The following is a 21589-nucleotide window of genomic DNA, read 5'->3' on the forward strand; positions in this document are numbered from 1 at the left end:
CCGCCGGACACCCAAAATGGCCAACGGAACACCAAAAATGGCCGCCGGGACACCCAAAATGGCCGCTGGGACACCCAAAATGGCCACTGGAACACCCAAAATGGCTGCCGGGACACACAAAATGGCTGCCGGAACACCAAAAATGGCCACCGGGACACCAAAAATGGCCGTCGGAACATGGGAAAACATCGGAGAACGGTGAGTTTTGGGCCCATTTGGTTCCAGTGGGTTTCCCCGTTCCACTTAACGATGTTTTCCCATAGCGAAGGTTAATCCGGAATGGATTAACCTCGCTATGCAGAGCACCACTGTATTTCTAATAAACCTGCGATTCACCTTCCTGGCAGGCATTTTCATCTCTTCTCCCTTTATGTTTATGGCTATAAATAGAGTTACTGCAGCAAAAGAATCTCTCTGAATTCTACATGTGTTTTTTTAAACACTATTTTGTTTTGTAAGCACCTATAGGTTTCTGCTTTAGAAACCTGTTCTTTCTAGGAAGGACACACTCCTTAGCATATCTGTAAGAATAATTTTTAGAACCTTTTAAACTAGTGGTTCTCAAACTTGGGGCCACAGATGTTCTTTGACTACAACTCCCAGAAGCCTTCCCCACTAGCTGTGCTGGCGAGGATTTCTGGGAGTTTGTAGCCCAAGAATATCTGGGGGCCCAAGGTTGGGATCCGGGGCTTTAAACTTTAAAATGCATTTACTTACTGTTGGTGCTTATATTTTGACCTCTGAATGACCAGTGGCCCTTGGCAGGCTGCAAATAATAGAAAATGGCTTGAGAAAGATGCCTTGAAAATACATATGTATTGTCTGTAGGCTGAGAATTTAAACTGAAAAGCGTCTTGCTTTTTCAGAAGTTCAGGTGGCTGTAGTAGAAAGTATGGAGACCTGCCTTTGTTGGACAATTGTTATAGATGGTATTTGTGGCAGCTGAGTTTTAATTTGGAAGTCTTTTAAGCATCTTCTAATGTGATGGTCATAAGGCAAGTAATAAAGAATAGCTAAGCTAAAACTATGCCTCTGAATCTGAGGACCAGAGGATAGAATTTGTTGAAAAGTGATTCATGAGTTGAAACACCATAGATCAGTGCTTCTTATTTTTAGGTGTGCATAAATTCTGTTCCTTATGTGTGATAATAACCATTTGCATCTTTATGTGTTTTAAGGTATCGTTCTAGTTGCCATTAACCCTTATGAGCAATTGCCAATCTATGGACAAGATGTTATCTATGCATACAGTGGCCAAAACATGGGGGACATGGATCCTCATATCTTTGCAGTTGCTGAAGAAGCCTATAAACAAATGGCCAGGTGAGTAGAAGATATGTATATGTGTGTGTGTGTGTGTGTGTGTGTGTGTGTGTGTGTGTGTGTGTGTGTGTGTGTGTGTGTGTGTGTGTGTGTGTGTGTGTGTGTGTGTGTGTGTGTGTGTGTGTGTGTGTGTGTACACACACACACACACAGATTCAGGAATCTCATCTGGCAAACAGTGATCAGGGTTTTGGAAGATTTTATGGCTGATTCTGCATCATGAGAAAAGACGGACTGTTGAATTCAGCAACGTTCACACTGTTCTACTTGTGGAAAAATGTGTTTACTGTGTTCTTTTCTGTCTAGCATTTTAAAACTGGAGTGGCTTAAATCAGTGGTGGGACACAGGATTTGCATGTTGAAAGTGCAAACATTAGTCTTCAGCATCTTCATGTAAGGTTTGGAAAAGAAACCTTTCTGAAACTTCAAGCGTGCTGCTGCCAGTCAGTGTTTGTAATATTGGGCTAGAAAGACCAGTAGTCTGGTTCTGTGAAAGGCAAGCTCATATGCAGTTATCTGTTTTATGGTTTCTAAATTGTTGTCCTAGTCTTCTCTAAGTCCTCCCCTGCTTGCCAACTGCTGCATTCTTACGTGCATACAGAGTTACTGGGCTTGAAGTACAATTTCGTAATCGGAGGCTGGTAATTATCCTGACCAACCCATTTAGGAACTTTGCAGTCGCCATGTCCCAGAAAGAATGGGCCTTATGGAGCATCAAGTAATTGCTTTGAGCAGATATTGATGTGGACAAGCAAGATAGAAGTCAAACCTACAAGTTATAGGGATGGGAATCTTCATTTCATTGTCACAGATGTGGATGAACAATTTCCAAAACCTTTCTCCACTGGTTTAGATTATGGGAATTTGTTTTTCAGGCACTAATTTGCATTTTGGGATCTTTTCCACAAACAAATCATGAAACTTTGCATAAAAATGGTATTTTGCATAAAAAGTGTATCCTGTTCACACATGCACACACATAATTCCTAATGCTGCAGTTATCAAATAAAGCAGGGGGCTCTAAACTACAGTCCGTGGGCCACATCCAGCCAGCCTTGCCTTTTTATCTGGCCTAGCGAACGTTGCAGGCTCAGGTCTGTTCCCTTCAGCCCGTGCATGTATGTGTGCATGTACAGTGGTGCCTCGCATAGCAAGGTTAATCCGTTCCGGATTAACCCTCGCTATGTGAAAACATCGCTGTACGGAACGGGGAAGCCCATTGGAACTCATTAAACGATGTTGGGCAAAAAATGGGCAAAAAACTCACCGTTCAGCGATGTTTCCAGGGTCCGGCAGCCATTTTCGCGCCCTCGGTAAGCGAGGGCAGGGCGCGAAAACGCTGCACGCGGCCATTTTGGGGCTTCCGGTGGCCATTTTGGAACCGCCGATCAGCTGTTCCCCCGACATCGCAATGCGAAGATCGGTAAGCGAAACACTTACCAATCTTCGCAATGCGAGTTTTGCCCATAGGGGCCATCGGTATGCGATCACATTTGCAATCGCAAATACCTCATCGCTATGCGATTTCGTCGTTCTGCGGTGCGCTCGTTAAGCGAGGCACCACTGTATGTGTTCCTTTGGCCCACCAAAATGTGTAAAATATATTATGTGGCCCTCCTGCTGAAAAGTTTGGAGACCCCTAAAATAAAGCATTCGTCTTTCCACTTTCATGCAGGATTGGAAGAAATCCTGCAGCACTTGGCAGTATTCTCAGTAGTTTTGCTACATGCATGAAGATACCTTTTCTTGTCAAGCATGAAATTAATGCAAATATTCATTATCTCCTTTAAAAAAAACTAGCTTTGGCTCCCATGCTTGGCAAGTGCAGAGACTTTTTGGATTTGCCTAGTTTTAGGGATCTGAGAGCACCCCCTTGCCTGCTCCCAAAAGGAATCTTTACACCTATGCTTACAGAGGCCCTTTCTGCTGTAAGATGATTCCTGGTGAATGCTTGGAAAACTTTATACTTCACTGCTTCCCCCTTCTCCTACCCCAAACTTCCCCAGCTACCTTTCCTGGAACAAAAGGAAGTGGGAGGTTGGCTGTGGACACTCGTGGACCTTGGCTGATGCACTTTATACAAAACAGGGTGCTTGGTCCTGGAGATCTTCTCTGCACTTCTGGTGGCACCCACAATGCTTTTTCCCCACTGAGGATGTGGGAATATTTCATTCCACCTAAGCCTCCAGCAGAGGGAATGCTTTTCAGGAACTGAGAGCACCCTAGGTTGCCTCAAACTCAGCCCAAAGTAAGTTTATGGCAAATTTTGGGGTGGAGAACCAGTGTGCCAAGGAACTTAAGAGGGTTGACCTGGGAAGTGAGAAATCTAGTTTATATCCTCACGGAGCCTTAAAACTTTCTTGAGTGATTCTGGGGCCGTCGCTTGCACTCTGTCTGATGTAGAGATGTAAAACCTCTGGAAATTTTGAAGCCATATAAAACGGCTTTGAGGGAAAAAACAAGGAAAAAACTGTTTTTCCCCCCAATTTTTCGGTTGTTATTTCAGGCCTTCCCATCTCTAGTCTGACCTTCCTCACAGGGGTGTTGTTGTGAGGAACAAGTAGAACGGAAGAATGTCATGTATGCTGCCTTGAGCTTTTTGGAGGAAAGAAACGCCCTGTTTCCCCGAAAATAAGACCTAACCTGAAAATGAGCCCTAGTAGGATTTTGCAGGATGCTCATCATCTAAGCTGTACCCCAAAAATAAGCACTAGTGAAGTGAAACCCCGACCTCCACCAGAAGACGATGACATGACTATATTTGAATAAATGTAGATTGTTGTACATGAAAAAAAAATCCCCTGAAAATAAGCCCTAATGCGTTTTTTGGAGCAAAAATTAATATAAGACCCTGTCTTATTTTCGGGGAAACACGGTATCATGTATTAAATAAATCTATTGAGTAAAGGTTAGAGGTAGGTGATAGAGTTTATGTTTCTAAGCATTCTGGATGGAGGCTTGCATTTGCCTACTTAGGTAGTCATAGTAAAATTCAGTGGCTCCCAAGCTTGGAACGCTAGATGTTCTTGGACTTTAACTTCTAGAATCCCTGACCATTGGTTTTGTCGGCTAGGGCTTCTGGGAATTGTAGTCCAAGAACACCCGGGGCGCTAGGAACATGGCCCCTGTTCATCCTTTTCTTTAAACAGGCACTCTTCCTTTGAGACACAAGCCATCACTTTTCAGGCTTCTTCCACCCATTCCTTCCACTTCTTACCATGTCGGCTCTACACGAATGTCCTCAGCATGGTCCTTTATCCAACTCACATGGAATATGTATGATTTAGGGTGGTGGTTTAGTGAAAATGGTCTAGATGGGCGGGGTAGAAATCTAATAAAATAATAAAATAAAATGTAGAATCTTGCAGTACAGAATTACACAGTCTGTGGCTGCATCTGAACTCAAACTCACCTTCAGTATTCAGGAATGTTATCCCCCACAATACATTTCAGCATTTTTTGTTACTGGCAGGAGGTGCTGGTACATCGGCGAACATTATGAACTTGTACTGGAGCTCTTAAATGGGTACTTTATTTCTCTTTCCTGCAGGAAGTGAAAGTATTTACTGCCTCTCTTTTCTTGTCTTACTGCTTTTTACCACTGTTACTTCCAGTGCAACGTTATCATTATGACAACAGTCCTTATGCCAAGTTCAGAACTGCTGCAAGCAGGGGGTAGCTCTTTGGTTTTAATTGGGCTTAATCCACCCACTCCTGTTCAGAAGTTGGCCCAGACTGCCGTCAAACGTTGCTGACAAGTTGGCATGAGCAGAGAGGCTCCTAAGAGGTGGGGATCTCCACAGCAGTTCTCCTTTAAGCAAGTTTGAGAACAGGACTGAAGCTGCATTATAAGGATCTTGTGATGCTCCCTGATGAATCCATTAAAGTAGAATAAGCACAGTCTTTTTATCTTTGACCTCGATAGACACGAAGATGAAAAAGATGCAAAAGTCTAGGGCCTGTTTCAGCAGAAACCTGAACCACTTTCCCTTCTCTTGTTGTTTTGGAACTCAATATAATAGCCCCCCCTCCCCTGTGTTTGTTTGCAAGGGGGTTGCTGCTTGAGGCACATGCCCTCATCATATTTTTGCCCTGGATGATCCAGTGTGTTAAGTTTTGCATGGTTTCCGAAGCCTGTATGACGGAAAGTAGACATGTAATGCAGGAAGCCTGTAGGTCATTGGAAGCGATTCTTCTGTACAGCTTCTGGCACTTGAAATGGTTTTCATTGTTCAAGTGCATCTTTGCTCCATTATTTTTCCTTTCTTCTTTTTTTGCCAATATGCCAAGACACACTAACATGACTGCTACTTGGAAACAGCTGAATTCCTAACTCTTTCCCTACTTGCACTGTTTTTATTTAATCTTTGCCCCATCTAGCAAACCAGTTGTCAGATCTCTTCTTATCAGGAAAAGGGTCTATGGAGGAGGAGGAGGAGGAGGAGGAGGAGGAGGAGGAGGAGGAAGGCTGAATGTGGGAACCTTCCCTAGAACAAACCATGGAGGATGCTACTCTGCTGATGCCCTCCGTGAGCGGGGTGTCTCAGAAGTCACATTGCAGAGCCTGAGAAGGTTGTCCTGCTGCCCTTCTCAGACTCCCATCAATGGATTTTGAGGACAAAACAGGATCAAACTAGGAGTACATGCATGAAAAACGTACTGGTTGCTGTACTGGGAAGGTTGGGTATCTCAGTGGTAAAGCATGATCTCAAGATCAGTCCGTAGCATCTCTTAGTAGAATTAGGAAAGAATTTGAAAGAACTTGAAAGCCTGGGGTTGCTGCCAGTCAGTGTTGACTAGACTGGGCTAGATTGGTCACAGATCGAACACAGTATAAAGCAATGGATAAGGGTGCTAGGTTTCTAGTCTTCAGAAAAATCAAAACCTTTCTATCCGAGTGCCAGTGGAACCAGGGATGAAGAGTTGAGTGCATCTCTTCTGAGCACTCAGAACTCATTCTTGTTGGAAGGTTAATCCAAAAACATTGTTCTGCCTACAACACATTTAAATCTGCAGTTGCCTTTGCACCTTTATGGAGCCACATATTAGGGTCAAATTAGACATTGCACTTAGGTTGGATTTGCAAATAATGCTGCTTAACATACATTTATGTTGTAAGCTGCCTAGAGTGGTCGTAACTGACCAGATAGGCGGGATATAAATAAATAAATAAATAAATAAATAAAGAATGAATGAATGAATGAATGAATGAATGAATGAAAGATGTCTGTCTCAACATGTACTTTGCTTCAGCTCCACATCTTCCAGTCCAGCATGGTTTGTTTTGTGATTAGTTTTTGGGAGGGAAACATGGGCTTAGTTTGAACATTTAATTGCTCAGGGTTATGTCGTTTGGGAAACTACACTGTTGTGGGGAAGGGAATATGATCTAATCCCAGAGAAAACAAATTTTCCTTATTGTCTCTTTTGACCCTAGAAATCTGTTTGTATTAAATAGATACAATGCCTTGATAACGCTTTAAGTGCCATGCCTCCATCCAGCAGAATCTTGGGATACATCGTTTGGTGAGGAACATTGAATTATTTTCTCTGGCAATGTAGTGCTTTAATTCAGAGCCGTGCATGAGAGCTGGCAGAGAATTCTAATTGCCTCTTCAAAGTGCAAATTCTAGCATTCTGCAGGATTTAGCCATGGCCATTAAATTGGTATCAAACTGCTATAATGGTGTAATATAGATACACAGTTGCTGTTATGTGCAGCCAAGTCATTTCTTAATTATGGTGACCCTAAAATAGTTTCCAAGGTGTGTGAGATATTCAAGGACTGGCCTGCTGCTGCCACCCACAGTGAGTTTCAGTGGCTGAGCTGGGATTTGAATCCAGGTCTCCTGAGTTCTAGTCTACAGGATTGTCCAACTGTGCCACACTGGCTTTCACGGAAAATGCATTTTTGTTGTTGTTGTTTAGTCGTTAAGTAGTGTCTGACTCTTCGTGACTCCATGGACCAGAGCATGCCAGGCCCTCCTGTCTTCCACTGCCTCCCAGAGTTGGGTCAGATTCATGTTGGTTGCTTTGATGACACTGTCCAACTATCTCGTCCTCTGTCGTTCCCTTCTCCTCTTGCCCTCACACTTTCATGACATCAGGGTCTTTTCCAGGGAGTCTTCTGTTCTCATGAGATGGCCAAAGTATTGGAGCCTCAGCTTCAGGATCTGTCCTTCCAGTGAGCACTCAGGGTTGATTTCCTTCAGAATGGATAGGTTTGTTCTCTTTGCAGTCCAGGGGACTCTCAAGAGCCTCCTCCAGCACCACAATTCAAAAGCATCAATTCTTCGGTGGTCAGCTTGCTTTATGGTCCAGCTCTCACTTCCATACATCACTACAGGAAAAACCACAGCTTTGACTATGTGGACCTTTGTCGGCAAGGTGATGTCTCTGCTTTTTAAGGTGCTGTCTAGGTTTGTCATCGCTATGTGTTTACACTGTAAAATGCATTTACACTGTTAATTTTTGTGCCTTTGTTCCTTTTGAATTTCTCTCAGTTTTGCTTGGAGCTGTCCATGGTTCTGTTTTCCATTTCCGGATTGGACGATAGGGCATAGTCCAGTTTTGTTTTCTACAAGTATGCAGATCTGTGTTTTCAGACTGTTCCCAGAATTCCCTGGGTAGCATAGTGCCACTAGCCATGCTGTCTTGGGAATTCTGGGAATAGTAGTTAAAAAAAACACCAACCCTACAGATCTGCAGTCATACAGCCAGTCTGACCACTACTAAATAGTGATGGGAGTTATATTTCAGCAACATCTAGAGTGCCACAGCAACTCACTCAAAGTCCTAAAGTTTAGGATTTAAGAAATCTGAATGTTTGCTAAATGCTATTTCAGATGTACGGGATCTTTCGGCCTTCTATTTTCCCTACAAGGTTCACACAACTGCTGAGTTTTAGCATTTGAAGTCCTTGTTGTCTGTTCACTGAGTTTTCCACATTGAATGTACAAGCAGAGCTTTTGAGACAAAACCCACTCTCATGATCTCTCTCTGTTTCTGTGTCTGATAGAGAAGATTAAAAAAGCTAGCATAATTTCAATCTGACTGCAATGCTGTGCTTGCTTACCAGGGTGTAAACACCACTGTATTTTGTGCTGTTTGCTTCTGATGGTATAGATTCAGTTTTATTATTTATTTTATTTTATTTATTGGATTTATATACCGCCCCATAGCGCTACAAGCACTCTCCGGGCGGTTTACAATTTTAATTATAAAGGCTACACATTGCCCCCCCAGCAAGCTGGGTACTCATTTTACCGACCTCGGAAGGATGGAAGGCTGAGTCAACCTTGAGTTTGCCAAGCATATTGCCCTGAATCCAATTGCTAGTCCCAGCTAGAGTAGATCCATTGAATTAGCTGCTGAAAGAGAAATCAACATTTACATAAATCATACTGAAATTATTCTGGTGTTCTGAAAGATCATGTTATTGTTTCTACTTTGAAAAAAAAAAGCCCTAAAGTTGCTCTTCCCTTATGAACTGTTAAAAGACTATGTTATATTTCTTAGAGTTGCAACACAATTTTGAAATAGTTAAACTGTGTGATGCTCATGTATTCCTAAGGAGCACATGGCATTCGGGCAGGGAGTTCCACAGGCCACAAATCTACCACTTTACGCTGAAGCAAGTCCTCAACCTTCAGCAGTGCATAGCATCTGTGCCTTGAACAAGCCTGCCCCTTAAAGAACACTTTACTTTGTTCAGCACTTTGCAAGTATTTCAACATGGGCTTTGTGATTCCTTAGAACTCACAATAGCTCATTTAAATAGGACTTCTCTATGGTAGCTAATCAATGGCCTTTACCACTCTTCTGGATTTAGCCAAACCCTGCTGGTCTAAGAGACTAGTCCTCAGTTGGAATTTTTATAATTGTTTTTTATTAAGAAAATATAGTTTCATAGAAACAGTTTGTTTGCTTAAGCATAGCACAAAGACATGCTCAAAAGATTACCGTAGTTAAATACAACAACTACTTCCCATTAAAATAATAAAAAGCTGGGCTAACATGGGCTAGCCCCACCTCCTTCTTTTCTTACCATGCTACATTCTGTACCATTCAGCAACATAACACAAACCATCAGGAACTTCTCTTAGGACAAAAGTCCTCTCCAACAAAATGGTCTTTCTAAACATAACCCATCGTCCATTTTTCTCCATTCATTGGACCTCCTTCTTCGTGGCTGTAAGCCAATTAACTCAAAGAGGCGTAACTGCTCCCTCCACCTCCAATTCTCATGGAGATGCAGGCGTGTTATCACTATTCCAATTAGACAGTGTGACAAACCCAGACCTACTGGGATCTATCACACAGTTACTAAGCTGCCACCAACCATTCCCTATAATAAGTCACACAGACCAGGGATGGATTTTTAAACAACAAAAGAATAAGGTTTATTTTAAATACAAACAGGGTAAATAAAACAATCAGGTGAATAAAATAAAGTAACGTGGCTTATTCTCACACACACAAGCATACAGTTTGGTTCACCTAGAACCTTTAACTTAAAGCACAGACCCTGAACCCATCAGTTCTGGCTAACCCACAGACACCTGAACTTATCAGGTTGGTACTCTGACACACAGTAGTACCCTGTCAGACACACAGACTCCCACAACAGCTTCTTCTTCCCCAGCTGCTGCTTCGTCCCAACCCAGTGTCTCACAGTCTGTCTCAGCATCTACTCTTCACCACACAGGCATCACATATTTATACAGTACAGCCCCTCCTCCTGATGTCCCGCCTTCCACTCCCCATAGGATGGAACTTTCCCTCCAAACCCATGACAGACAGGTAACATCAGTGCTGTTATGTAACACCTCCCCTCTTTAAAAGTTGTTTTGTAGGGGGAAAGCTAAAAGTGCTTTTCACCAAAAAAACAACCTGCATAAAATACACAACAACATTTATACATACCATATAATACTTACATATACTTACACTCCAAGTTAACCATAGCAAATATGCATTTAAACATTTTACCATATACAGTACATCAATTTACCTTTATTAATACCAACCAAATTCAAAACCAGGTACATTTTAACTTTTTGTTTTCATTATATACATATAGTCCATGTTCTTTCGCCGTCTTCAGTCTTCAGGTCTTCTTGATAAGGCGTCAGCAACACAGTTCACTGACCCTCTGACCACCTTCACTTCAAAGTCATAGTCCTGTAAGTTCAAAGCCCACCTCATAAGTTTGCTATTGTGGGTTTTCATCGTCTTTAACCATTGCAATGGTGAATGGTCAGTACACAGAATAAAATGTCTTCCCCAGATGTAAGGCTTGGCCTTCTGGATCGCGTAGACTATGGCCAAACACTCCTTCTCCACGGTTGCCAAATGTCTCTCACCTTTTTGAAGTTTCCTACTCAGGTAGGACACCGGATGCTGGTCACCATTCTCATCCTCCTGGCACAGAACTGCTCCTACCCCGCTGTTAGACGCATCGGTGTAGATGATGAACTCCCGGTCGAAGTCTGGAGCACGCAGCACAGGATAGTTGATTAACGCCTCCTTCAACCTCTGGAACGCCGCCTCACAGTCGCTGGTCCACGGGATGCGGTCATCAGCCTTCTTCCTCGTCAGATCGGTCAGCGGAGCCGCAATCTCGCTAAACCTCGGGATGAACTTTCTGTAGTAGCCCACCAACCCAAGAAATGATTTGACTTTTCTCTTGGTGGTGGGTCTAGGCCAATCTCGAACAGCTTCTATTTTGGCCTCCAGGGGTTTTATCATTCCTCCCCCTACCATGTGACCTAAGTATTTTATTTCTGGGCTACCCAGCTGACACTTGCTGGCCTTTACTGTTAGCCCTGCTGCACTTAACCTCTGCAGCACTAACTCCAGGTGTATCAGGTGATCTTCCCAGGTATTACTGAAGATCCCTATGTCATCAATGTAGGCCACTGTAAAGTCACTGAGCCCTGCCAAGGTCTGGTCCATCAGCCTTTGGAATGTGGCTGGTGCATTTCTGAGACCAAAGCTCAGGACTCGAAACTCATAGAGACCAAAAGGGCTGCAAAAGGCAGTCTTTTCTTGATCCCTGGGATCAATTCTTAATTGCCAATATCCCTTTACCAGGTCCAATGATGAGATGAACCGACAACCCCCTATGGTTTCAATCAGGTTGTCTAGCCTGGGCATTGGGTAGGCATCAGGAGTGGTTACACGGTTTAATTTCCTGTAATCAACACAAAACCTAATGCTCCCATCAGGCTTGTCCACAAGGACTATCGGAGAGGACCAAGGACTAGAAGAGGGGACGATTATGTTCTCCCTCAGCATTTCGTCCAGCTCCTTCCGCACCTTGTCCCTATAGGGTCCCGTTACTCGGTATGGGGATACTGCCTGCGGGGGTGCATCCCCTGTGTGGATCCGATGCATCACTCCCTTCACTATCCCCGGCTTGTTGGAAAACACCTGCTGATATTTACTAAGCAGCATTTTTAGTTCTTGCTGCTGGTCTTGGGTGAGTGCAGGACTGATCTTTACCTCCTCTGGGTTGTATTTTACTTCCCCTCTACCCTCCCAGAAGGGTAATTCAGCTTCCTCACTCTCAGCTGCTTTTATCGCGAATAAAACCCTCTGTTCCCCTCTGTAGTAGGGTTTTAGGGCATTCACGTGAACCACCCTCCTTGCTTGGTTCTCCTCTTGCTCTATTAGGTAGTTCAGGTCTGACATCTTGGAAATGACCCTATATGGTCCTGCCCATTTGAGCTGCAGCTTATTCTCTCTGCAGGGCCTAAGCCAAAGCACCTCCTCCCCTGGGTCAAAGTGCCTCTCTCTAGCTTTGCGGTCATACCATGTTTTCTGTTTGATCTTCTGCGCTTGCAGGTTTTCTGCTGCCAGCTCTAGATTTCGCTTTAGGTCATTCATCAAGGTGTCTATGTAAGTCACAACGTCTTGTGGGTCATCCTGGGTGATCTGCTCCCAATTTTGTTTGATCAAATCAAGGGGCCCTTTCACCCTTCTCCCAAATAAAAGTTCGAATGGACTGAACCCGGTACTGGCTTGTGGCACTGATCGATAAGCAAACAAAAGGGATTGCAGCTTCTGGTCCCAATTGTTTGGATTCTCTGCCAAGTAAGCCCTTATCATGCGCATCAGAGTCCCATTGAACTTCTCAGTTAACCCATTACTTTCCGGATGATAGGCAGTGGTTTCCTTGTGCTTAATTCCACAGATTTGCCATAAGCGTTTCATGAGCTTTGACGTGAACGATGTGCCCAAATCTGTGATTATCTCTGAGGCAAATCCCATCCTGGACATGTACCCCACCAAAGCATCGGCCACTGTGTTAGTTTCGATGTTTGTCAAGGGTATGGCTTCAGGATACCTTGTGGCATGGTCCACAATTGTTAGTATGAACCTATTCCCCCTCTTTGTGGCCTTGGGCAAAGGTCCCACAATATCCACCCCTATGCATTTGAACGGAGTGTCAATCACAGGCAAAGGGCACAACTTTGCTTTGGTCCTGTCGCGGTTATTCCCCTGCCTTTGACACACATCACATTGTTTACAGAACTCCCTGATCTGCTTCCCTATGTCAGGCCAGTAGAAATTCTGTGTGATTCTCTGCTGTGTTTTGTTCACTCCTAAGTGTGCAGCAAACATGTCAGAGTGACCCCTTTGTAAGATCATGGGGCGATACTTTTCAGGTACCACTAGCTGACTCCTGATCCCATCTCCCCCTTTTGAGATATTCCTCAGGGTCTCTCTATACAGAATCCCCTTTTTCTCCAGAAATCTCACTGGGGTTTCAGGTGCTAGCTGGGCGTCAGTCACCTGTTCAAAACACTTTTGGAGAGTGGCGTCTGCCTTCTGCTCCTGTCCAAATCTGCTGTCTGTGGTCAAGGTTTCCACCACAGCTTCTGAACTCCCCTCTGCTACCGTCTCTGGCTCATCATTACCCCCCTGAACTGTCCCCGTGGTGGCTTGTGAGCGTGTAATCACTAGCACCCGTTTCACATGTTCAGCCAGGTCATTTCCCACGAGCACGGCTGCTGGCAGAGTAGATGAAATCGCTAGCCTCCAAACTCCCCTCCAGCCTTGAAAGTTGACAGGTACCTCTGCTACTGGCAGAGAGATTACCTGCCCCTCAATCCCTGCCACCTTCATGCTCTCATTTGGGATTATAAACTCCCTGGGAATAATATCTGGATGGCACAGGGTTACCTGGGAACACGTGTCCCGCAGCCCCCTATACTGACGGTCAAGTATTCCTACGTCCACCCCTGCTGTCTCAAACAACTGAGAATCTGTTTTTATCAGCAAGCAGCGCTTTACCTCCACAAGAGGACCATTTTCCTCAGCCTGATCAGCATAGGTAGCTGTTCCAGACTGAGTAGCCATGGCAACAGGCTCCCTCTGTGACACTGAGCCTTGCTCTTTCTGGACACAGAACACAGCTTTTGGCTTGGTCCCACTAGAATTCTGAGGCACCATTCCTTTTAGCTGCTTTAATTTCTCACACTCTGAGATTAGATGACCCTTTCCCTGACAGAAATAACATTTTCGGGTGTATTTTGATTCTCTCTCCTCTTGTTTGGGTTTTCCCTCCAAATTCTGAGGTCTTAGTTTCATGTCTGAGGGCTTCCCTTCACCATGGGCCCCTCCCCCTTGCTGGCTTTTCCCTGGTCCCTGAGAGTACTTGCTGTAGGTTTCTTTGGGTTTCCCTACAGATTTCCCCTCACCCAAGGGCTTTCTTATTTGGGAAATAAAATCCGCGATCTCTGCGGCTGCTGCCACAGATTTCGGTTTCCTTTCCCTCACCTGGAATTTCAATTCCCCCTGCAGGACTGAATAGAACTGTTCCAGTGCTATCAAATCTTTAAGCTGTTCATAGGTCTCTGTTCCCTCCTGCGATAGCCATTTCTCAAGCAGCCTCACCAATTGGGCCCCCACTTGGGTAAAAGTCTGTTCTGGCTTCTTGGTTAGGGACCTGAATCTTTGTCTCAGCTGCTCTGCATTTATCCCATGTCTGGCAAACACCAGTTTTTTAAACTCTGCAAAATCTTTCATCAGTTCCTCAGGCATCTCGGCATAAACCTCAGCCAGGCTACCACTGATTAAAGATCGCATGATGGTCATCTTCTCAGTTTCCCTCACTGAGAAGTCCACAAACGCTCTTTCCACTAAGGAAAAGAACACCTCAGGACAATCTCCCTTGTGGTACACAGGGAATTTCTTCAGGTCAGCTTTAGACAGTTGGCCTCCCTCAGAATCCCTATTGTTATTATTGTTCTGGTTCATCAGTTCCAGTTTTCTTAATTCAAACGCCATTTTCTCTCTCTCCAATCTTTCTTCTCTTTCCAATCTCTCTATTTCAAATTGCCTTTGTTTCTCTCTTTCCCTTTGCTCCATTTCAAATTGCCTTTCCCTTTCCTCCCTTCTTTCTCTCTCTAATCTTTCCTCCATTTCCCTCACCCTCAGCTCATGCTGTTGGGCTAGGAGTATTTTTCTGAGTTCTGGGTCCTGCTCTCCTGTGCTGTCACCTTGCACTGAGCCAAATTCCTCCTCAGAACCTTGGTCAATCTGGGGGTCTTTCACTTCACTCATTTCTGCTACTTGGCTTCGAGTCAAGGGCATAACCCCCCCCTCAGAACAGGCTGCTTTAAAAAGTCAAGCCTCAAAATAAAACGACCACTTTTTCCCTTTTTGCCTCAGAACCAGCTCTCCCCAGAGATTGCTGCTGTTCTTCAGCACTAAATTTGCAACAGTATCGAGTCAGAGCCTACCCCCCTCTGCTGGGCCTCTCAGCTGGCAAGCTAGCTCACTGTTGCTACGCAGTTTTGCCTCAGCGTTTTCCCGCCAAAATCAGGCTGCCTCAGAGCACCTTAATCTAAGTCTCCCCAGTTGGCACGTTCTTCTACTAGTGCACCTCCCCGTGAGGTACACCTAGAAGATTACCTACGCGCCTCAGACTGTCCCTGACTAGACCCCCCTTGCTCTGGGCACACTTGCCAAGGCTTTGCTGGACCGCTGGACAACTGGACCAGTCGTATCCCACACGCTGGACACCAATCAATGTGACAAACCCAGACCTACTGGGATCTATCACACAGTTACTAAGCTGCCACCAACCATTCCCTATAATAAGTCACACAGACCAGGGATGGATTTTTAAACAACAAAAGAATAAGGTTTATTTTAAATACAAACAGGGTAAATAAAACAATCAGGTGAATAAAATAAAGTAACGTGGCTTATTCTCACACACACAAGCATACAGTTTGGTTCACCTAGAACCTTTAACTTAAAGCACAGACCCTGAACCCATCAGTTCTGGCTAACCCACAGACACCTGAACTTATCAGGTTGGTACTCTGACACACAGTAGTACCCTGTCAGACACACAGACTCCCACAACAGCTTCTTCTTCCCCAGCTGCTGCTTCGTCCCAACCCAGTGTCTCACAGTCTGTCTCAGCATCTACTCTTCACCACACAGGCATCACATATTTATACAGTACAGCCCCTCCTCCTGATGTCCCGCCTTCCACTCCCCATAGGATGGAACTTTCCCTCCAAACCCATGACAGACAGGTAACATCAGTGCTGTTATGTAACAGACAGGAATTTGTTGGGTCTCCGCACTGGGGCCTCTTCGATCTTGCACTCTTATCAGGATTCACTCTGTACCAGCCTGGCTGTAAATTAGGAAAAACAGCCTCTCGGCCTTTTCCACATTCCCATGTCTTCAACTCCTTTCACTTTGAAACCTAACAGACTCGATTTTCTCTCATTCTCATAGACTTTAGGTCCCACTCTCTTCCAGTATCATGACAAACTGTATCTAAAAACATTTTGAAAAGTCAAATGTATAGTTATTAACTGAATAATTAACTATGCATTTAAGTTTAATGAAACTAAACATGCTACTTTTAGATGTGCATCAGGTTAGTCATAATACATTTTATGTTTCTAACACAACGAATATGTAACAGCTTTTTTATTCATTTATTGCATTTATATCTACCTTTCTCTGGAAGAATGCTATTCCGGTTGATTAGCAAGGTTACAGAACATAATTAAAAATTAAAAAGAATAATAATGTCAGTACTGGAAAACAGTCAAAGAAAAGGCAGCCTTCACCTGGTTAAAAGTCTCCTGCACAGCATCTCAACAAAAACCTGCCAGAATAAAAAGATCAGTTGTTGTTGTCTAGTTGTTAAGTTGTGTCCAACTCTTCATGACCCCATGGACCAGAGGACGCCAGGCCCTCCTGTCTTCCACTGCCTCCTGGATGTGTACTTGTTCCTAAAATGACAAATTTAGCACTGCTAAGAACAGTAATCACAGGGACATAGTGGCCCTGCGGGCTAAACCGCAGAAGCCTGTGCTGCAGGGTCAGAAGACCAGCAGTCATAAGATCGAATCCACACGATGGAGTGAGCGCCTGTCGCTTGTCCCAGCTCCCGCCAACCTAGCAGTTCGAAAGCATGCAAATGCAAGTAGATAAATAGGGACCACCTCGGTGGGAAGGTAACAGCGTTCCGTGTCTAAGTCGCACTGGCCATGTGACCACGGAAGATTGTCTTCGGACAAAACACTGGCTCTATGGCTTGGAAACGGGGATGAGCACCTCCCCCTAGAGTGGAACGCGACTGGACAAAAATTGTCAAGGGGAACCTTTACCTTTACCTAAGAACAGTAATAGAGGGGGAAAGTATACTGTGTTCTTCTGTTTCTCCCAAGCTTCTTTTCTCAGCTTGCCACTACCGAATAAAAGGCATTTCTAGAGGTTTTAAAGTTTCCAGACATGTTACATCTCTAAACTGAATTGGATTGGTTTGGATTATCGACAGCTTCTCCCATTAGTTTAATCAATGGCTGATGAAGGGGGGCAGGTCTTGTGCATTAAATTACAAAGATATTCAGCAGGCAGCCTTCTCCGTACATACACCTTTTGAGTTCTCAGAAACCTTTAATGATTAAACAATGGGTTTTGGCATCCTTCTGCCTTGCAGCCCTCTCAAGGCATTCTGATGTGCTTCTTGGCACCTGGCAGAGGAATGATTGTCCCTGGTTTCAGCTGCCTCCTGGATACTAAAGAAATGGGGTGAAAGATGGCAGAGCCCTGGCAGACTGCTGTGGTCTTGTGGGTCACAAATAACAGAGGGAGACCAGGCTGTCCCATAGGGGTGGGGGTGGATGGGAACAGCATTAGGAAGATGTGAAAGTGCTTTGCATAGGGGCTGCGTTTATATCAGTCCTTAATCCAGTTTTTCAAGCCTTGTATTGTCTACTCTGGCAGTCGCTCTCCAGGGCACATGGCAGAATGAGTTTTTTTTCCATCATTGGCTGATTGTTCCTTTAAATCTGGGACCTTTTATTTGCAGTTGCAATGCTCTCCCTAGAGTTTTTCCCCGTAGTACATAGGCAAACCACAGTGGCATATGTATCAGCTCATTACATTTTTCTGAGTAAATCTGATACACCAGCTGATCACTTTGTGTGGGTATACATTTAGCACTAATGCTGCGTTGCAGAAGTATTCTTAATTTCAAAAGCTCAGAGAACACTGAGTATCGCTCATCCAAAAGCTTTTAATATTAAAAATGTAATTTCTTACATTTTAGAACAGGCGCTAGGCCACCCGCTAGGTGCATTTCAGTCCAATAATCAGCTAGACTCCTGCAGTTCACCTTAAAAATTGTACATTTGCTCTGCTTTAAGTAGCACTCTTTGGTTCCAGGCCTACAATTAATGTAAAGAATTGGCACACGCACACATGTAAGAGCTCAAGAAATAGAAGTGGAGTTTGGAAGAAAATAATCACAAAAGAAAAATTACCTGTAGCTTTTAAATTTTTGCAAAAAGTATGGTGTTTTAAACATTGTAATATGTTGATAAGGGTTAGTGTCAAGACTTGTGCAGTGTAGTTAGAAGTTATGTTTTTTAAAAATTTCTAGTGGTGTTTTGAGGTATGTTTTGAGCAGCACACTGGAACTGAGAGACCAGAACATGGTGTATTGATTTTTATTTTAAATAAAAGTACTTCTGAATAACAAGAATGGAAATAGTTACTTCGTCAAAAGCAGAAGTATAACTACAGTGGTAATTTTCAAGCAAAACCAAAACAAACAAGTCAAAAATGTTGTGGCACCTTAAAAACTAACTGCTATGTTCTAATAAGCGCTTTTGTGGACAAGTCCACTTCTTCAGACCTCTCTTTAAAACTTTTCACAAAACTTGGAATTTGGATTGTTTCTCCCACACTCGGAACATTTACCTCAAGTGTTTTCCTGCCTGAATATGAACAGAAGTTGCAAGTTTGGTAAAATTTGCAAGTTTGGCAAAAAAAAATTTTTTTTAATCAAAAATCGTATGAAATGTTCTAAGCCATCCATGGGTGGAACTGAGGTCTGTAGGATAAGTACTATGCTCCAGTCCTCTCCAGCCCATGAAAATGTTTAATTTCTATTTATTTGCTTGTTATGTTTATATCTTGCTTTTCCTCCATTCAGGTCAAAGTGGTGTACATGGCCTTCCTCTGCCCTTCTTTATCCTGGCAACATCCCTGTGAGGCAGTTTGACCAAAAGGTTGTGACTGACCCAAAGCCACCTGTTCAGTTTTGCGGTCAAGTTGGGTTTTCAACTTGGGTTTCTGAGTCCTTAGCCTAACATTCTAACCACCAAAACACTCTGGTTCTCAAAGAAACAAATAGCTATAAGTTAACGCCATGATTTAGATCAGTGGTCCCCAACCTTGGGCCTCCAGATGTTCTTGGACCACAACTCCCAGAAGCCTGCACCACCACCTCTGCTGGCCAGGATTTCTTGGAGCTGAAGTTGAAGAGCATTTGGAGGCCCAAGGTTGGGGACCACTGATTTAGATGTCTGGCTGTGGAATCAGAGGTTGGGAGTTCAATTCCCCATTGTGTGTACTGAAAGAAGAACCAGCCCATGGAGGCTCAGGCAGGCTTCATAGTCCTAGTGTGCCCCCAGGAGAAGGGAATGGTGAGCCACTTTTGTGTATTCTTTACCTAGAAAACCCTGGAAAGGGTCACAATAAGTTGGGATTGTCTTGATGGCACACAGTTGTTGTCGTTCTTGTGTTGTCATCACTGGAGGGGAAGAAGACTATGAGGCTTTTATGTCATTATAACAATAACTGGTAAATGCATCCTGCACAGAGTAATACATTGCATTTATTACTTTACCATTTTAGAAAAAATGCAGCATTCTGCATGGTAATAAGATTTTTCCAAGGACTCCAACTGCACGCACACACGCACACACGCACACACATACATATACTGTACTGTACATATGTATGTATGTATGTATGTATGTATGTATGTATGTATGTATGTATGTATGTATGTATGTATGTATGTATGTATGTATGTATGTATGTATGTATGTATGTATGTACAGTGGTGCCTCGCATAACGATTTTAATTGGTTCCAAAAAAAACGTTATGTGAAACATCGTTATGCGAAACACCATTTTCCATAGGAATGCATTGGAAACCGGTTAATCCGTTCCAATAGGCACGGATTGCCGTCCTTAAGCAAAAAAAACCCATAGGAAACATTGTTAAACGATACAATGTTTCCTCCATTGGAATGCATTGAAGCTGACTCAATACATTTCAGTGGCTTTGCGAAGTCAATTTTTGCAAAATTAAGTGTGTCATAAAAGGGTCAAAAATGGTTTTAAATGCTTGGATTAGCTTCTGCACCCTCTAAAACGGATGCAAAAGTTAATTTGGCTTTGATCTGACTTTTCGTTAATTTATGGTGAATTTTCCCCCCCAACTTTTGACAGCTGTCAAAAGCGAGGCACCATTGTATATTATATTCTTCACTGAGCAGCTCACATTGAGCTGTCTTTTCTAACTACAGTGGTGCCTCGCATAACGATGTTAATTGGTTCCGAAAAAAAAAAACGTTATGTGAAAACATCATTATGTGAAGCACCATTTCCCATAGGAATGCATTGAAAACCAGTTAATCCGTTCCAATTGGAACGGATTACCCGGTTTTTTCCCTCCCCCCGCGGCTTGGATCTGACCCACGGCGGCTACCTCAGCCATGACTGAACTCCCTAGAGTCCGGCCATGGCTGGGGTAGCCGCCGCGGCTCGGATCCAAGCTGCGGGGGGAGGGTGGTGGGATTGGGATGCCTTTTAGGCATCCGGGGCTTGGATCCCACCAACCGCCGGTTACCCTTTAAGCGGCGGGGACAGGGTGGGGGGGGATCGGGAAGCTTGAAGCCTACCCGCGCCGCTTACCCAGGCCGTTCCAGAAGTCCGAGAACGGCCTGGGTAAGCGGCGCGGGTAGGCTTCAAGCTTCCCGATCCCCCCCCCCACCCTGTCCCTGCCGCTTAAAGCCTCCTTGCGCTGCCTAGCCCGGCCGTTCTTGGACACCTAGGTGTCCGAGAACGGCCTGGGTAGGTGGCGCAGGGAGGCTACCGGCATCGGAGACAGGGTGGGGGGTGGATCGGGAAGCTTGAAGCCTACCCGCGCCGCTTACCCAGGCCGTTCTTGGACTTCTGGAACAGCCTGGGTAAGCGGCGCGGGTAGGCTTCAAGCTTCCCGATCCCCCCCCTGTCCCCACCGCTTAAAGCTTCCTTGCGCTGCCTAGCCCGGCCGTGGTGTCCGAGAACGGCCTGGGTAAGCGGTGCGGGTAGGCTTCAAGCTTCCCAATCCACCCCCACCCTGTCCCCGATGCTTGAAGCCTCCCCGCGCCACTTTCCCCAGCCGTTCTCGAACTTCCAGGCGTCTGAGAACGGCCGGGGTAGGCGGCGCGGGGAGGCTGCCGGCGGCGGGGACAGGGTGGGTGGGGGTGTCCGCAAGGCTTCCAGGCAAAGGCCTGGAAGCCTTCGACACCCCCGTACCCTTCCCCCACCGCCGCTGAGAGCCTTCCGAGCTCTCAAAGGGCTTTCTCCAATATTGGAGGGGCCCTTTGAGAGCTCGGAAGGGAATTGTCGGCAGGGGACGGTGGCTTCAGGGTCCTTCCAAGGCCGCAGCCCACTGCCGACATTTTCCCCCAGCTGAGCGGGGGGAAGATCGTTGTGCGATCGCAAAAGCGATGGCAAAAAAGCCATTGCTATGTGATTTTTTCGTTAAACGGGGCGCTCGTTAAGCGAGGCACCACTGTATTCCTTGGCTGTCTCTTCTGTCTCTCCTATTGAAAGACAATTTAGATAGACCAGCCATCTAATATGTGGTGACACTTACTTTGTATGCTGTTTCAGAATCACTGGGCAGACCAAAATCGCTCTGTTTGGAGTGTTGGCCCAC

General features: G+C 44.7%; 1 protein-coding gene across 4 annotated transcripts in view; it reads left to right on the forward strand.

Moving 5' to 3' along the window:
• Positions 1-21589, forward strand: part of MYO5B (myosin VB) — a 339707-nt gene that overhangs the window by 105277 nt on the left and 212841 nt on the right. For all 4 annotated transcript variants that reach the window (XM_072992940.2, XM_072992941.2, XM_072992942.2 and 1 more), the window contains exon 4: positions 1179-1323. In XM_072992940.2, coding sequence (XP_072849041.2) covers positions 1179-1323 — 145 coding nt within the window. The remainder of the gene's footprint in view (positions 1-1178; positions 1324-21589) is intronic.

This window comes from Pogona vitticeps, chromosome 2, assembly GCF_051106095.1.
Source record: "Pogona vitticeps strain Pit_001003342236 chromosome 2, PviZW2.1, whole genome shotgun sequence".
Lineage (NCBI taxonomy): Eukaryota > Metazoa > Chordata > Lepidosauria > Squamata > Agamidae > Pogona > Pogona vitticeps.